This window comes from Prunus mume, linkage group LG1, assembly GCF_029339155.1.
Source record: "Prunus mume cultivar Tortuosa linkage group LG1, ASM2933915v1, whole genome shotgun sequence".
NCBI lineage: Eukaryota > Viridiplantae > Streptophyta > Magnoliopsida > Rosales > Rosaceae > Prunus > Prunus mume.
The window spans coordinates 3,019,160-3,035,803 of NC_142698.1; the positions used below are offsets into that span (position 1 = coordinate 3,019,160).

Consider the following 16,644-nt stretch of genomic DNA (forward strand, 5'->3'; position numbering starts at 1 on the left):
GTTGTATGTCTCTAACCTGCCGTTATCGCTGATATGTTCGGTAAATGGTCCGACCAAGCTTTCCCACAGTCTGGTTCTTGAGAGCGAACTCGGTCGTTTTCCATCGCTTGGAATTTCGGAAGAGAAGTCGACCACGGGATCTCGACTCGGATTTCCTAGGAACTGTAGTCTTCCAAAAGTTTTTGGGGGCTTACGGGCCTAGCCTTCGAGTACCTCGTTGGCGTTGCCGAACGGTATGTGGAACTAGTCTTGGAAGGGACATACTCGGAATCTAACTCTTCGGTGGATTGTAAGCCTCGAGCCTTCCAAATCGGTGACTTATTTCCCAGGGCTTTCAATCGTGAGTCTCGGAGTTTTGCGTTGATTGGCTTGAAGTGAAAAGCCTTTGCTTCCTCCCAGCGGCGTAGGAATTCTCCCAAAGAAAGTCAACATTATTAGCTTGAGAAAATCGTTAATATTAACATAATATATTTTTTTAATTGTATAATTTAGGGAAATAGCACTTAATGCCACCAGTTTTTTAATTTTAACTGGAAATACTGCCTGTTGATGCAGAAAAATAGTTCGCACGCTTCCCGTGCATGATCTGCAAGATAACAAACGCTCGGTAAGACCTAGGGCACCGGTGTGGTACCGCCGAAGGCTCTCCGATGCTTAAGTAAGTACAGATTTAGTAAAGTTGAACTACAGATCAATAGGCAGTATGCCGTGACTTCTGATTACCTCCATTTTGGTGAATTGTGCTTCTTTTATAGACCTTGGGAGGTGTGCAAGTTGTGTAGAATTTCGATGTATGATTGTAGACATCGATTGTGGGCTTGCCACATGTCCTAGGAGAGGAGGTTGCCCTAATCGTTGGATCGGGCAGGATGGGTGCCGAAGCAAGGTGCCGAAAGCTACCAAAGACCAAATCTTGTCCACGCGTCCAATTCGCATTGGCTGTTCATTTTGGTATAAACACCGCCTTTCTCCACAAATTTTGCAAATATCACCTATAAATATATATTTATTGTCCACTTATTGTACACATAACATTTTTTTTCTGAAATTTAGTTTTCTCTCTCAGCTCTCTCTTGGCTCCGTCTCTCTCTGTCGCTCAGCTCTCACTCTCTCTTCACTCTGTCTCTCTGTCTCTTAGCTCTCACTCTTTCTTCACTCTTTCTCTGTCGCGTGCTGCTCTCGCTCTCTGACGCAATGCTCTTCCTCCACCAAATGCATTCATCAAGCTCAACTTCATCGTTCACCTCCAAAAGGTACTGTTCATCATCATTTTCTTAGGATTTAGGGGTTTCTCTAAAGTTGGTTTAAGGTTTATGAGTTTCTATGAAATTGGTTTAGGGGTTTCTTCGAAATTGGTTTAGAGTTTAGGGTTTTCTTTTAAATTGGTTTAAGGTTAAGTGGTTTCTCTGAAATTGGTTTAGGGGTTCTCTGAAATTGGCTTATTTACTGTAGTGCTCCTTGAATTTATAGTCAAATCTCATTTTACCTCCTGAAAGTTAAAGTGACTCAGAATACCCCCTCGACTAACGCTTAGTGGTTCACTCTGCTCCCCACTATTAACTCTGTTAAAAATTCGGTTAAAAATGCTGATGTGTGTCACCTAAGTGCCACATGTAAAAAAAATATAAAAATAAAAATTAGAATTTTAACAAATAGAAAAAAAAAAATACATTACTTCTCTCTTCTCTCTCCCTCTTTCTTTCTCTCTACCTGAGTCTCGACCTTCTCCCCCACCAACAAATAGGTAAACGTTAATGGTAAAGAAAAGCAGCAAAGCACATGTCATTACAGAAATTCTTGTGTTTGAATTTTAATTACTGAAATTATGTGCTTGAATTTTAAGTAGCAAAGCATATTCCCAAATCGAAAGGCAAACCCATTCAAACATCATACAAATCAAGCAGGATAATACCCAAAACCATTCAAGAAATCAAAACCAAGAGGGCTGGGGGGCTCTTTTTGTTTATAAATTAAATTTTGTTTTTGTTTTATGGTTTAGAAAATATTTGGATTTTTTGGGTTCTGTTTGGTTGGCAAGAAAATTTCAACAGGAAGTTGAGATTTTGGAGGTGGATTTCGTTGGGGAAGGAGTGGTTTTGAGGATTTTTAGGCTGCGAAGCTGGGTAGATGGAAGGGAGGAGCTAGTGGGGAGGGGTTGGGAGTGTGATGACTACCCTAAGTGGGTTGGTTGGGGGAGGGAATCAGGTACAGAGAGAAAGAGGGGGAGAGAAGAGAGAAGGGAAGAGAGAAGTAATGTAATTTTATAATTTTTTTTTCAAATAAAATATTTTATTATATTTTTCACATATGACACTTACATGGCATATATTTTAACAAAAGAACAGACCCTATTTGAGTCACATCATCATTTTTAATACAATTTTTGACAGAGTTAATAGTGGGAGGAAAAGTGAGCCACAAAATCTTGGTTAATGGGGTACTCTGGGTCACTTTAACTTTCATAAGTTAAAGTGAGATTTGACTATAGTTTCAAGAGGCACTACAATAAATAAGCCTAAAAAAATTGGGAAATGACCCCCACTACCACCCATTTGCTAATATTAACTAAAAATACCACCCCTTCCCAATTTTTGTAAAACTATAACCTATAAATATAAAATTATTGTCCTCCTGTTGCTAATTTATCACAAGTTCATAAATTTTGGTCTCTCTTAGCTCACGCAGCTCTCTCTCTCTCTCTCTCTGGCACAGCTCTCTTTCTCTTTGGTATATGTTTATCGCAGCTCTCTGTCTCTCTTGGCTCTCTCTCTCTCTGTAGCACAACTCTCTGTCTCTGTCTTTGCTCTCTTTCTCATACCGCAGCTCTTTCTCTCTCTAGATTCGTTATGTCTATTTCTCCCCATATTCGGTCTTGCTCTCTGTTTGGAATCGCGAACCCCTACCTTTAGGTATGTCTTCTGAATAGCCGCTTGCAACCGTGAAGCTCTAGTGGATTGCCGACCTCGAAAAGGTAGTGTTGATGGTTATTTTCTTTTAATATCAGTGGGATTATGTGAAATGGGTTACATTTTGATTGTTTGGGTTTGTGTTAAATTTGTTTTGGCTTTAATTGCTTTGGGTTAGGTTTTGTTGAATATCCATGCTGATTCATCTGGGTTTGTACCAATTGCACTTAGATTGGTCTGGATATGTGAATCTTGAAACTTGGGATTTTCCATTTGATGTAGTAGATCTGTATAGTGTGATTCTGATGTGTTACACCAGTGTTCCTCTTATTTTACTGTCGTATTGTTGTTATGTTGCTGTTATATTGCCATTATATTGCTGTTATATTGCTGTTATATTGTGGTTATATTGCTGCTATATTGTACGGTTATTGTGGTTATATTGCTGTTATATTGTATGGTTATCGTGGTTATATTGTGTTAATGAACTGTTGTTTTGTCATGGTCAGAAATGGAGACAATTGTTATTCTCGTGTGCTACAATGAAAAATGGGTCACCTCGAAGAAGATGTGCAAATACGAAGGGGGTGACTCAAAAGGCTTAATAGTTCCACGGACCATCAAATTTGCTGAACTATTGGACCGTGTGCATCAGATTGGTAATACAAACAGCAGGGAAGACAAGGTTTGCTTAAAATTCTCAGTTTTGGTGGCCTCGAATGAGTGGAAGCACATAAAGATTGAGGATGATGATGATGTCAATTTTTTTATGAAGTACAATTCTGAGGTAACACCTTCAAAACTAGCTCCCTTACTCGTGAGTATAGAAGATAAAGGACTCACAAATGATGTAGTTGATAGTATGAATATCACGACAAATAGTAGTCGGATGGGTCGTTCTTCAGTTGCCATTGTTGAAAGCAATGAAGTAAGTTGGAATAATACAAATGGCAATGATGTGGGAGGTGAAGTAGGGACATATTTTATGGATATGATTGATTTTAGCGAGGTGGAGGACATGCATGGTGGTGATAATGGTACTGAAAGAAATGAAGTGTCAGTGTACTCTGCCCCTCCTATTTTGGGCTGCTTGAACACATCTGCCCAACTGCCAATAATGCCTTTAGGAGGAGAATCTGAACCCATTCGTGAACATTATTGGAATCAAATAGGTGAACAGAACCGGTACAATGAAGCCGGTGTAAATGATGGGAAAGCATATTTGGATAGCGGGTGTTCGCGAAGTGATTGGAATCCGAAAATTACAGTTGGGCAAATTTTCTCTAGTAAGAAAGCATTGTTGACGGAGTTACAGTTGACGGCAATAAGAGGCCACTTCGAATTTAAGGTGCAATTCTCCTGCACAAAGAGGTTGCTTGTGGTTTGTTGTCAACGTCCATGCCCATGGCGGGTCCGAGCATCGAGATTTGGAGAATACAGCTTCATGATTGTGAGGTGTACAATTGTCCATGAATGTGATTTGAGGTTCATAAGTGACAACCATCGTCAAGCAACCGCAGCACTTGTAGCCACTTCATGTAAAAGGAAGTTGAAGGATTCTCGGACAATATACACACCAAGTGACATTATGAGAGATGTGAAACACAACTTTGGTTTGAGAATCCATTATTCGAAAGCTTGGAAAGCAAGGGAGTTAGCTTTATTGTCCATTAGAGGATCAGTGGAGGAGGCATATTATATTCTTCCAGCTTATTGCTATGAATTGGAGCGTATGAATCCCGGCACAAAAACACACATCCAAACTGATGAGAACAATCACTTTGTGTATTTATTTATGGCGGTTGGCGCATGTATTAGAGGGTTTTGTTCTTCCATGCGCCCAGTGATAGCTGTGGATGCCACTCATTTAAAATCCAAGTACAAGGGTGTTATGTTTGTAGCAAATGCATTCGATGGTAATCGAAATATATATCCTCTTGCTTTTGGGATCGGGGATTTGGAGACGGATGCATCATGGCATTGGTTTTTCACTAAACTTCATGAAGCCATTGGTGAGTGTCCCAATCTTGTTATTATTTCTGATCGAAATGTTAGCATACAGAATGTGTGGAACAAAGTTTTTCCAACTGCGCAACATGGCATATGCTTTTATCATATGAAGGGGAACATGAAACGCACTTGCAAGTTGAAAAAGCGTGATCCAATACTTATGCACTTTGAGCAGGCTGCGAAATCTTATTCCATTGCTGAATTTGATTGTCATTTTCGCAAGATCAAGCGAAAGGAACATGTTGCTCAATATCTTGAAGAGGCAGGGTTACATAAGTGGTCTAGAGCTCACATGGATGGACGCCGCTACAATGTAATGACAACAAATATTGCGGAGTCAATCAACTCAGTCCTTAGGTTTGTAAGGACGCTGCCAGTGGTTCATTTGATAGGGGAAATTATGAATCTCCTTGTCAAATGGTTCACCGAACGTCGTGAGTTGGCTTTGAAGTGCACAACAACATTGTGCCCCAATTTTGGAGAGAAGAAGTTGAGGAACAGGTTGGAGGATGCTGCAAGGATGAATGTGGTTAAAGTGAATAATGCACAGTTTAATGTTTTGGACGGTCATATGGATGGCCTCGTAGATTTGACGAACAACACTTGCAGTTGTAGAAAGTTTCAGCTTGAGCAGCTACCTTGCAAGCATGTAGTTGCAGTTTGCCGCTTCTTGAAAGTAAATGTATACTCAAAGGCTTCTTGGTATTACACTCGGAAAACCTGGATGGATGCTTATTTGGATAGCATCTACCCGATACAGCCTCACGGAATGTGGGATATTCCTGAAGATGTTCGAAGTCGAGTTGTGCTGCCTCCCATTGCAAGGGTCATGCCAGGTAGACGAAAGAAGATAAGAATTCCCTCGTAAGGAGAGGGCACCATTAGAAGAAAGTGCTCAAGGTGTGGTTCCACAGGCCACAATAAAAGCACCTGTAAAAACACTATTCCAGTGCGCAATGTATCTTAGACAATATGATTTCTGTTGCTTTGGTAGGTCATGTCAACTTTACTTTTATTTGTGGTGGGTTTCGTGTTATGTTGAATGGGAATTCTTTTACATTTGCATAATTTGGGTTGCATTGCTACAGCATGTTGTATTGCGTCCAGATTGCCATTATATTGTACTTTTATTGCACTGGTATTACTTCCATATTGCTATTATAATTTTAGTGCGAAATTAAAGGGCCTGGAATGTAATTCCAAATGGATCCAAAACATTCAAGTTCTTTGAATTCCTTTATGACACAGTTACCGTGATACTCCGACTATACCTTCTTTTGTGATTACAAATTTGGCCGATGCATAGGCCACATGTGGGGCAAATACAAGGTGAAATGTCCTATGTGTTTGACTACATCTCGTTGTTGAAGGAGCATTACGAATGTTAACCCCAATAGATTGCTCATGTCCAATGGATAATTTAGGGGTTGAAAGAGGAAGGAGCATGAGGTTTTGGGGTGTCATGTTTCTATAATTTAGGGGGGGGATGTGATGGTGCTACAAGGCATGCATTATATATATATAGAGTTCATTTTGAAGGTCTGTAATGTAGGTCATATGTCTTTTAAGGGATGTATAATTCATCCTTTTTCCAGGTTGTAATTACTTTTATTTTTTGTATTTTTGTATTTTTTTGGACCAAATAATTTTAAAAACATTCTGATGACTACGTACTGTAATATGATCATATTGTAACCCTATCACTACTCTATTGCACTCTTATTGACATAATATTGCCATTATACGCATGTTTATTGTATAGTTATTGCTGCTATATCGCCACTCAACTGGACACCGATAAACTGTATACGCACAAAAACAAAAAGAGGCATCATCATTCCATAAAATCCTATTTCCAAACTTACATAATACAACAACATTCGACCAAAAAAACATAATACAACAACAGGCCACCCCATCGTTACATAATACAAAAAGAGGCGACCTCATAGTTCCATTTCCCTGCTATTGACAAATTCGAAGTTGCATACTCTTCAAGTGCGGCGACCACGACCCATGAAATTCATGACCCCGGCCACAGTCATGTTGTCCCAGTTTCCTGCCGGATCCACTATTTTTGCAAACTTACGAAATAGTTCGAATCCGCTTTCCACTTCTTGTTGCTTCAACTTGGCCATTTCTTCTGATTCCTTGAATACCATAATTGCAGTGGCAGGGGCAATTTCAATTTTTCCTTTCATTGCCTTTATATGTAGGAGATGCATGCGGGCATGATAACGAGAGCGAATTGTGCGGTTTTTTATGACACCCCATCTAGCTTGGCCCTCCACAATTTTTGAAACTATGTCTGCATGGAGATTTTTCCAAAACATTGTATTGCCTCGACATTGCTGCATGCCATGGACCAAGTTTGCAGTGAGTGAATTGGGTGACTTGCCTTCTGTTTCAATCTTCCCTCCTTCAGTAATTGAAAGCGTTTGGTTTGGTGTGAGGTTATGGTCCATGGTCTTCGATATTTATTGTAGGCTGGTGTACGACTTAATTGGAAATAAAGGGGTCTAAATGCGATGGGAGGGAAATCCGTGGGGAAGGTAATGGCTGCAGTTAATGTGATGGAAGTTTTCATTTGAAACAGCTAGGTTGATTAATATAGGCAGCCTTTAATGACCTGGAGTAACTGAGAGAGTTATTGGCGGGAGGAATGAGGGGGAGTAATTGGCGGGAGGGATTGGCGGGAGTCTTAGGCGGGATAGTATTGGGCGGGAGTTATTACCCAGTTCACTGTATGACTTTTTGTAATATATTTCTATTTTGGATGTTCCGAACTTGGTAATTTTCCCATTATGTAATTCAAATAAGGGATTTGCCTATTTGGCTAATTGACCAACTCATTCAAATTGACCAATATGGTTATTGTCTTATTTCTCATTTCAGCAATCTCAATTCGTTTCCATGTTTCCATTTTTCATATTTTCCTATTTTCCATGTGTCATCCAATTTTTCATTATTTTTGCCTATTTTTCCTATTTCCCATTTTCGTATTTTGCAATTTCCCAAGTTTCCTTTTATACTATTTCCAGTTTTCCAATCTTTTCAATGTTCCTATTTTCCCATTATGTAATTAAAATAAGTTGCCTACTTTGCCTAATTGAGAAAGTAAATAAAATTGTCCAATATGGTAATTGTTTTATTTCCCATTTCCACAATTTCAATTCGTTTCCAATTTGCCTATTTTCCACGTGTCCCTGTTTCCTATTTCCATTTATCCAATTTTCAGTTTTTGTCCAATTATCCAATTTGCTTTTTTCCAATTGCCCTATTTTCTAAGTTTCCTTTTTTTCCTATTTCCAATTTTCCAATTTGCTAACTTTCCTTTTGTTCTATTTCCAATTTTACTATTTTCAAAGTTGCCTTATTTCCTAATTTCCAATTATCCAGTTATCCAATAGTCCAATTTTCCAATTATCCAATTTTCAATTTTCCAATTTGCGAATTTGCCTATTTTCCAAGTGTCCTTTTTTCCTATTTCCTATTTCGATTTTTCGAATTTTCCTTTTTTCGAATTTTCATGTTTTCAGAGTTTCCTTTTTTGCCTTTTTCCTATTTTCCAAGTTTCCTTTTGTTCAATTTCCAATTTTCCAATTTTCCAAGGGTCTTTATTTTCCAATGACCCAATTTTTGAAGTGTCCTTTTTGGCTTTTTCCAAATTTCCAAGTGTCCTTTTATCCTATTTCCTAGTTTCCTGTTTCTAATTTTCCTTTTTTCCTATTTCCACTTTTCCAAATTTCCAAGCTTCCATTTTTTTATATTTTCGTATTTTCGTATTTCCAATTTTCCAAATTTCCAAATTTCCAAATTTCCAAATTTCCAATTTTCCTTTTGTTCTATTTCCAATTTTCCAAGTTTCCTTATTTCTCATTTTCCAAGTTTGCACTTTTGCTAATTTGCTATTTTGCTATGTTCCAATTTTCTTTTCTGAAATTCGCAATAAATGCTTATTTACATAGTCCTAGTTTGGGTTCAAATCCACAATTTCCAATTTCCATGAAGGTTAGCTTTTTTCCGTTTGTCAGCCCATTTTATTGTTGTTAATGTAATGCTCTACTGCTGTGAATTACAGCCAACGAGTTAATGGTCTACTTTGCAATCCCATCAATTGAATGCACCACCTAAATACCGAATGTACTTCATATCAATTCCTACATATAACTCAACCTTCCTATCAATAATTGCAACTTAGCCAACTTCTTCAACGTCAGAAAGGTAATGAGTCGTACTCAAATGCAAACATTCAGTCGCCAGGTGTGAATTGTCCCCATTAATAGTTCAAGATGTCGGATGTACGCCCTCCAAACGAGCATGGCAGTTACCCGGGGGACCAGCCATGGCATGTGCCATTCCCATCTCCACCTCCGACTCCCAATCATGATCCCACTTCATCTGGAAGTGAGGCTGAGAGCAGTGATCCGCTTGACAAAATCTCAGCCGTCAAGCACGACCTCCAATATTTGTCTAAGGCAACAGATTGGTGGGAGACTAAATGTGATATTCATGGCCAAGTTATGGGAAATTTGGCCAACAAGTTGAACAAAGCATATGCTGGAGAAGTGAAGCAAACTTTAAAAGCAAACAGTCGGAGCAAAGAGTTAGAGTCGTTGAAGTTGAAATTGGAAGAGATAAAGAAAAATGCCGTCGAAAAATTCACCAAATCTGAAGAATATAACCATGAAATGGTTGAATGTTTCAACAACGGCTTCGAAATGTTCCGAGATTATGCGTCGGTCATCTCACCAGACTACAATTGGAGTGAAATTGATGTACCTGGTGTCCAGGTGCTGAATATGGGTGCTGAGGGAATGGCTCATCATAGCCTCGTGCATGCAGCGAGGAGAAAGCACAAAGACATTGATCTTTTCATGGACCTGTAGTAAGGGTAAGTGCTGCTGCAGTTCATCTCACCCGAGTACATGGATCTTTTGGTGCCTTCGTTTTTCCTTCGCGGAATAGGATTGTTAAGGTTCGGAGGCGATTTGGTTTGCATCTGTCAAATGTAGTCGTACTTTTGGATGTGTGTGTATTGTATGTAGATTCACTTCATATTGCTGTTATATTGCGTGTATATTGCTTAATATTGCCTTGGTATTGTATACATATTGTATGTATATTGCTTAATATTGCCTTCGTATTGTATACATATTGATGTATATTGCTTAATATTGCCTTGGTATTGTATACATATTGTATGTATATTGCCACCATATGAGAAGTATATTGTGATCATGTGCCTATGGTATTGTACTTATATTGCTTTAATATTGCCTCTACAGTGAAGTATATTGGCCTAATATTGCTATTACATCATATGTCAATGCCATTTGGTCTAATAACAGTCTCCATTTCGTTCAAAGTAATCCTCAATTCAAATATCACGGACAGGACAATTGTTATCCATCCTTATATTACCATGAATTGATGTTTCCCTTTGAAATGATAGTTGGAGTTGCACATCGATTCATATTCAAAAGGAAAGTAATTCTCTCCCTCAATGAATCGTCCTTCAAAAGAAGACAGCTATGAAATATTGGGTACAAAAATGCAAGAGCCAGGGTAAATTCATTGGGCTCAAACCACATCTTACAAAACCAGGATGATTTTTGGCATGCTTGAAAAGAAGGGTCAAATACAATAGAAAAGAAAATCCATTCAAGCTTGGCCAATGGAATGCACAATAACCCTTTTACATCTCCTTCCAACACCAGTGTTTTGCCTGCTTTAGGGTCGCCGAAGGAGACCAAATTGGCATTGTGCAATTCGAGGGGGCAGTGAATTTGGAATGGTGCCATAAACATGTTTTCTTCCCCTGACTTTAACTAAATGAACTTTAGTTTAATTACTTGTAAGCTCCAGCTAGGTCCTTCTGTTTTCTCTTCTTCCTCTTCTTCTTCTCATGACTCTTAAGAGGCAGTTTGATGTAAAGAAATCCTAAGATTTCCATGTGATGCACACACAATTGGAATAAATAAACAATAACAAATAAAGGGATCAGTTCATTAGTGGTTACATTTAATCTTATCTATGACAAATGTAAGAAGAAAAATACAAATTTTTTGTCAAGTCTCATCGGATGGTACCGTAGACCTCTAGCTCCATGCGGAATTTGACAGAAGAAAACTGATTCGAATCTTTCATATTTGTAACCACTTTGCTTCTTCTCCGAGGAGGAAACAAAAATAATAATAATAATAATAATACGGTGTGATTTCAATTATTTCAAAACATGTATGTCAAAACCGTTTGTTTGACATTATAAGGGCATCTCTCACAGAATTAAGGCCAGAAAAGAAACTAAACATGCTATAAAGTCCACATTAATATTTACTTCATCTCCATAATCATAATATTGGGGGAAAAAACCACGGAGAAATACATGAAATGTAAACCAACTCGGTACTGACTCTGAGATTGTGTACATACAACTTGGAACAACCAAACCAATTCAAGCTAAGCCATCTCATACGTATGCCTATATCAAATAACAGTGTATGGTCATCTTCTTTAGAATATTGCAATCAACACTTGGTTGAGACGGACCTGCAAAAACAACTGGCACACACATATGACACACATAGATAGAGTTTATGAATAGGAGTTCCAGAATTAAGACCTCTGTTAATTTGTAACTGCCACCGAGTCTGTTCATAGTGCCAAATGCAGCTATCTTGCACACAGATATGACAAGCCAAAAGAAAACAAGCAAAGTAACAAAGAAAATAGAGGATGGTGACTACAACAACAGGGTTGGTACAAGCATTAAACAAAAACAAATAACTGAAAACCAAAAATAGGCACTGCAATGGAACTACTGTCTCAAACAAACTCAGTCATCCAATTGTTGGATGTAATCAAAGAAATTACTCAAAGTTTCTCCTCAAACCCTTCCTCTTACGGATATCTATCACAAGTTCTGAAGCCTGGGATCCAGCTTCCAATGGATCAAACATCATCATCTACCAATGATCAAAGACACATTGTGGGAAGGCTGCCCTGAAGTCGAAGCCCTCATTGACCAGAGAACCCAAAACATTCAATGACGGGTAGGTATGCCTTCATATTGTACAGTGGAGTACCAGGCCTCTGCATTTCAAACACGTGCCCACGTTTCGATTAAGAACACCGTAGATACCACTAACAGTCTGCTCTGGAGCTTGGATTTCAACAAGATATACAGGTTCAAGGAGGCTTGGCTTGGCAGTGAGTGGGAGGCATAGATGAGTGTCCTAGCAGTGGGAATGACCTGACCACCTCCTCTGTGGATGACATCAGCATGAAGAACCACATCACAGACTTCAAAGCAAATACCCCTCATGTTTTCTTATGCCAATGCAAGCTGAATACAGGTTGGTTCTGTAGCTCATAATGAATGAGCAAGCAACACAAGCTCCTAAACACAAATCCATCAATTTTTTCAGCAACAAGACACAAGCTCCTAAATAAATAAACAAACTCATAAAAACCCTAGTTGACCAAATGCATAACAAAATTTAAAAACTCATACACAAATAACACGAAATACAAATGTTGTGCGAGTTCCACTAGCAACGCAGAGTAAAAAGTATGAAAACAGACCTGAAGTATTACGATCAAGTCAGAGAATGAACCATTCTTAAGCATCCATAAACAGCAACTATAAAAAGCATCCAAAACCAGCAACTATAAAAGCATCCATTAACAGCAACTATAAAAAGCATCCAAAACCAGCAACTATAAAAGCATGCGGAATTAACAGCAACTATAACAGCGTCCATAAATAGCAACTACAAAAGCATCCATAAACAGCAACTATATTTACATATGGAGGTGTCCAAAATAGTTAAACTTCAAAATCGAAACAGTGTGTGTGCCATGTAAGGCAATTAGCCACTGCTTCTAGATTGTACAATATTACACCTCACAATACTAACAATACCAACTAGCTCTAGCAAAAAGGCAGGATTACGAGCCAAAGTAGGCCCAGCAAAGCTTCCACGTGTACATCTTCATATGAAGGAGTTCCTGACATAAATAATGAGCGAAGTGAATTCCCAAGTCATAAGTCGTCATTGAGGTCAATTCACACACATGAAGACATTTACCTCATAAATATGCCTCCCCCCTTAACCCCTCTATTGCAAGCTTCAGTCGGTAATATTTGATCTTCGACGGGTCAATTTTATGCACCGAAAGCCCAGCACTGAGATGCTCGATGAATTGAACGGTCATGATTCCGCAAGACGTACTGTGAGGCCAATAAGTTGGGAAATTACAACTGCATTTATGTAAAATTTTGAAAAAATGAACTAAATTCACAATTCTTACCCATCTCGTTGTTGTGGCACACCTCCAATGATGCAAACTGAGAAAGGCGTAAACCTCGACATCTGCAGCCTCTTTTGCTTCACCTCTTCAACCTCAGAATCTTCATAAAACTTCATATTGTACAGCACTCGTGCAAGCGTATCGCTAACAGGTTGCGTATGTAACCAGCTTCAAAGATTTGGTATATTTAACATATGAGCCATACATTGCAGTATGTCGGACGAAATCAATTTCGATTGCAACCCAATGGGACTCTCGAAGATTATATGGAAAATACACTTTGCGGACTTTTTTCCAAGCTTGGGCATACCCGTGTTGCCACGTACCGTGCACAAAGTGATGTACATTCTTCACCTTGTTGGCTGGAAGGTCACTGTGTTTGAAGTGCTGCCTTCTTCGATCCATGTGTCTTGCCAGTCGCTTTTAACGGCTCTAGAAATTACTGCAGACATTGAAATGAAACCATATGACATAATGATGAGGGAAAGCAAATGAAGCAGTGAATGTAACATGGTAAAAAGTGTACCTGCAAGGCATAATCTGCCGTTGTCCAGTCGGTTCCAAATAGCAACGGATGAGAGAGTTGCCGTTTCCGGATAAGAAAGGTTGCCATTTCTAGGTGCTGACAGTTGACATATAATATCAGCACATTTTCAGACAATTGTACACTTAAAAAAGGTGAGAAAACAATTGAATGATCATAATAAAGTAGAGATTTGTGTATTCTTACCCTTGAGCTAATCCATGCCGTTTCATCGATGAGTTTGTAGAAAAAATCAGCGCCCACTGAAAATGCTTCAAGCTGCACCTGCACACTAGAAAAGGCAAACTTGGAACGGTTACGTTTGTACTCATCTCATAAATCTGACTTTGTTCATGACAAATATACACATGCATATTAATAGGATGACAATTGGATTTCAAAGGTCAAGAATCCGAACCTGATATCGTTTTTCCAGCAGTGCAAAAATCTATTACTGCCTTCACATCTTCAATGGGCAGCGATTTTGATGGATCAAAACATGGTGGGGTTGCAGTCGCATCCGACATACTCATTGTCCTCTTCTTCCTCAAAGGATCAGTAAATGGACTTAATAATGTCCTGGGCGCTTCTCTACAGCCTTTACCTTCCACTTCTTTTTTTTCAACACTCAAACTACCTTCTTCATCAGCAGCCATACTAATTGTAGGTATACTTGGAGGATTTATCGGACCTCCCGATGGCACTCTGTCAGCTATTTTCCAATCTTCTAACAAAAACATAAGTCTTTGGCAGATTTCACACCCCGCCACATCTTCCGGGGTAGGCAGCTTCTCGGATTGTGCATGCGCAGCTGCTTCATGCACTTGTAAGTCAGGAACTGGAGTGACCATGGCTGCGAAGGTTCGGCTCCATCCCTGGGGACTTGTGTTGCCATTGCTGCCGATTTTGTGGGCGGAGTGACATTGTCATGTAATGGCGACAATTCATTGTCACCTCCTTCATTCATATGAGGAGTACCGAGGTCCTCATGTCCTTCCCCAGCTTCTTTCACCCCACCGATAAACTATTTTCGCAGCTGCTCTAGCTCCAGCTTAAAATAATGCTCCATTGATGCCACTGTGTTGCGCAAATCCTCCACACACTTGTTATTTCTTTCAACTTTGGATGACTCCCTCCGTACCATTTCTTCCAACTCATGCACTCTGTTGCGAAGCGCTCGATTTGAACTGGCAACTTTGGCGAATTCATCCTTCATCCTTTCAAAGTCACGCTTCAAAGTGCGTAACTCAGTGGACGCCATTTTACCCTGCATTCAGTTATAATGCAAGTGTTACAATATTTCCAAAATATATCGGAACAAAACAGCAGTTAATTTCCTATTGTATTATGACATATATATTGGAATATTGGAAAATAGGTAATGCTTGCCCTAGAAGACGACGGAAGGCTAGCAGTTTCTTCAATGTCCTCATCTTTTTCTTCTACAGAGGCAGACGTGCTGGTTTTTTGTTCAGCGTCATCGCCAACCAACTCAACAAGTTCTTCATTGTTGTCAACACTGTCACCCCAAGTCCAATACGGCTGCTACTTGTCAATTACAGATGGCCGGATAAGTTGCACATCAACCTGCAATTTACGCAGACAATAGAAATATCAGTAAACTTATAAAATTATATTTTCATATGCCTAAGATTATCATTACAAACTGAACTAACCTCACGGTTTTCGAAGACTTGGCTAATGAGCTCATAAAAACGTGGCAAAGTGTTGCTCCTCCAATGTAGTATACGAGGGATGTAGGCATTATGTTCGTGCACCACCAAATGTAGTGCAGCCAACGCTGGAAATACCTCATAAGCCCAAATCTGGTTTGAGGAAGAAAAGCCTTAGAGATCACATGCTATAACCTTAAATAGGGCATGAAAAGCCAAGAATACAATAAAGAGAAATAATTAGCATGTATTAATTGCAGTCTAAACCTTGCCCTATGATTGACAAAAGTTAAAAGAAATACAGCCATCTAGAGATGCATAGAGGCTAAAAGTGGTTCGGGCCACATTAGTCATTAGTCTAAGAGCATTCAACACAAATCAGGAAAAAGATTATTTCCTAATATCCAATATCCCCCACTTACATAAAGGGGTGAAAATGTAAACTTGTTTTTCTGACAACTTATTTCTATAATGAGGTAATTAGTGTTAACTTAGGGTTGTTGATAGAAAAACACGGGGCTCATCATCAATATTAATGATATAATATTCAGCAAAAACAGAATAATATTACTAATTAAATAAAATAAAACCTTCTGTCCATTTTCTATTCTTGAATTCCCTTCTACCCCTGACCCCCTCCCTTGAATGTTTCTCCCCTTTCCCATCAATTTTTTAACTTTGCAAATTATTTTATTTGTTTGTAGAATTCTTTTTTTAAATACCACAGCCAGAACAGCCACCCAATTTGCTCTCTCTCTCTCTCTCTCTCGCTCTCTTTGTCTCTCTCACACAAAATATCTACCAACACACACACACAAACACAATATCATTAGTCAAAAGAATCTGTCAAAAAACAATAACAGTGGACAGAGTTCCTTTTATTCGTCTTCATCCTTCAACAACTAAACCAATCAATCCCCCAAATAAGTAATAATTACAGAAAATAAACATGAACAAATGATGTTTTAGCTCCTCCAATGCAGCTCTCAATCTCTCTCTCTCTCTCTCTCTCTCTCTCTCTCCCCCATTACTGTTTTAGAACCCATTACTGTAAACAAATGATATTTAACTTCAACAGGAATCGAAATGTGCTCACTTGAAGTGCAAAGGCAAAACCCTTCAGGTGGTACTCTCTTGGTCTACCAGTTGCCGTTGTCTTTACTTGCTTTTCAGATTTTTTGTTTTCGCTTTTTGGGCCCTTTCACTCGTGGCAATC

At 39.0% G+C, this 16,644-nt stretch overlaps 1 protein-coding gene, 2 long non-coding RNA genes and 1 pseudogene across 3 annotated transcripts; 2 read left to right on the top strand and 2 right to left on the bottom strand.

The window, feature by feature from the left end:
• The first annotated feature begins 3,417 nt into the window (after positions 1 to 3,417).
• LOC148920703 (uncharacterized) lies at positions 3,418 to 6,048 on the top strand (annotated as a pseudogene).
• A 3,160-nt stretch (positions 6,049 to 9,208) lies between these two features.
• LOC148920704 (uncharacterized) lies at positions 9,209 to 9,805 on the top strand. Its single transcript, XM_089044135.1, has one exon. It carries the CDS (start codon positions 9,209 to 9,211, stop codon positions 9,803 to 9,805), a length of 597 nt encoding a protein of 198 aa, XP_088900261.1.
• Positions 9,806 to 13,617: 3,812 nt separating this feature from the next.
• Positions 13,618 to 14,313, bottom strand: LOC148920705 (uncharacterized). Its single transcript, XR_016123256.1, has 4 exons — positions 14,174 to 14,313; positions 13,963 to 14,047; positions 13,759 to 13,854; positions 13,618 to 13,674 (listed from the first exon to the last, which is right to left on the bottom strand). It is a non-coding gene; the product is annotated as an uncharacterized LOC148920705 (long non-coding RNA).
• Positions 14,314 to 14,343: 30 nt separating this feature from the next.
• On the bottom strand, positions 14,344 to 16,615 carry LOC148920706 (uncharacterized). Its single transcript, XR_016123255.1, has 4 exons — positions 16,525 to 16,615; positions 15,432 to 15,581; positions 15,145 to 15,342; positions 14,344 to 15,022 (listed from the first exon to the last, which is right to left on the bottom strand). It is a non-coding gene; the product is annotated as an uncharacterized LOC148920706 (long non-coding RNA).
• Positions 16,616 to 16,644: the final 29 nt, after the last annotated feature.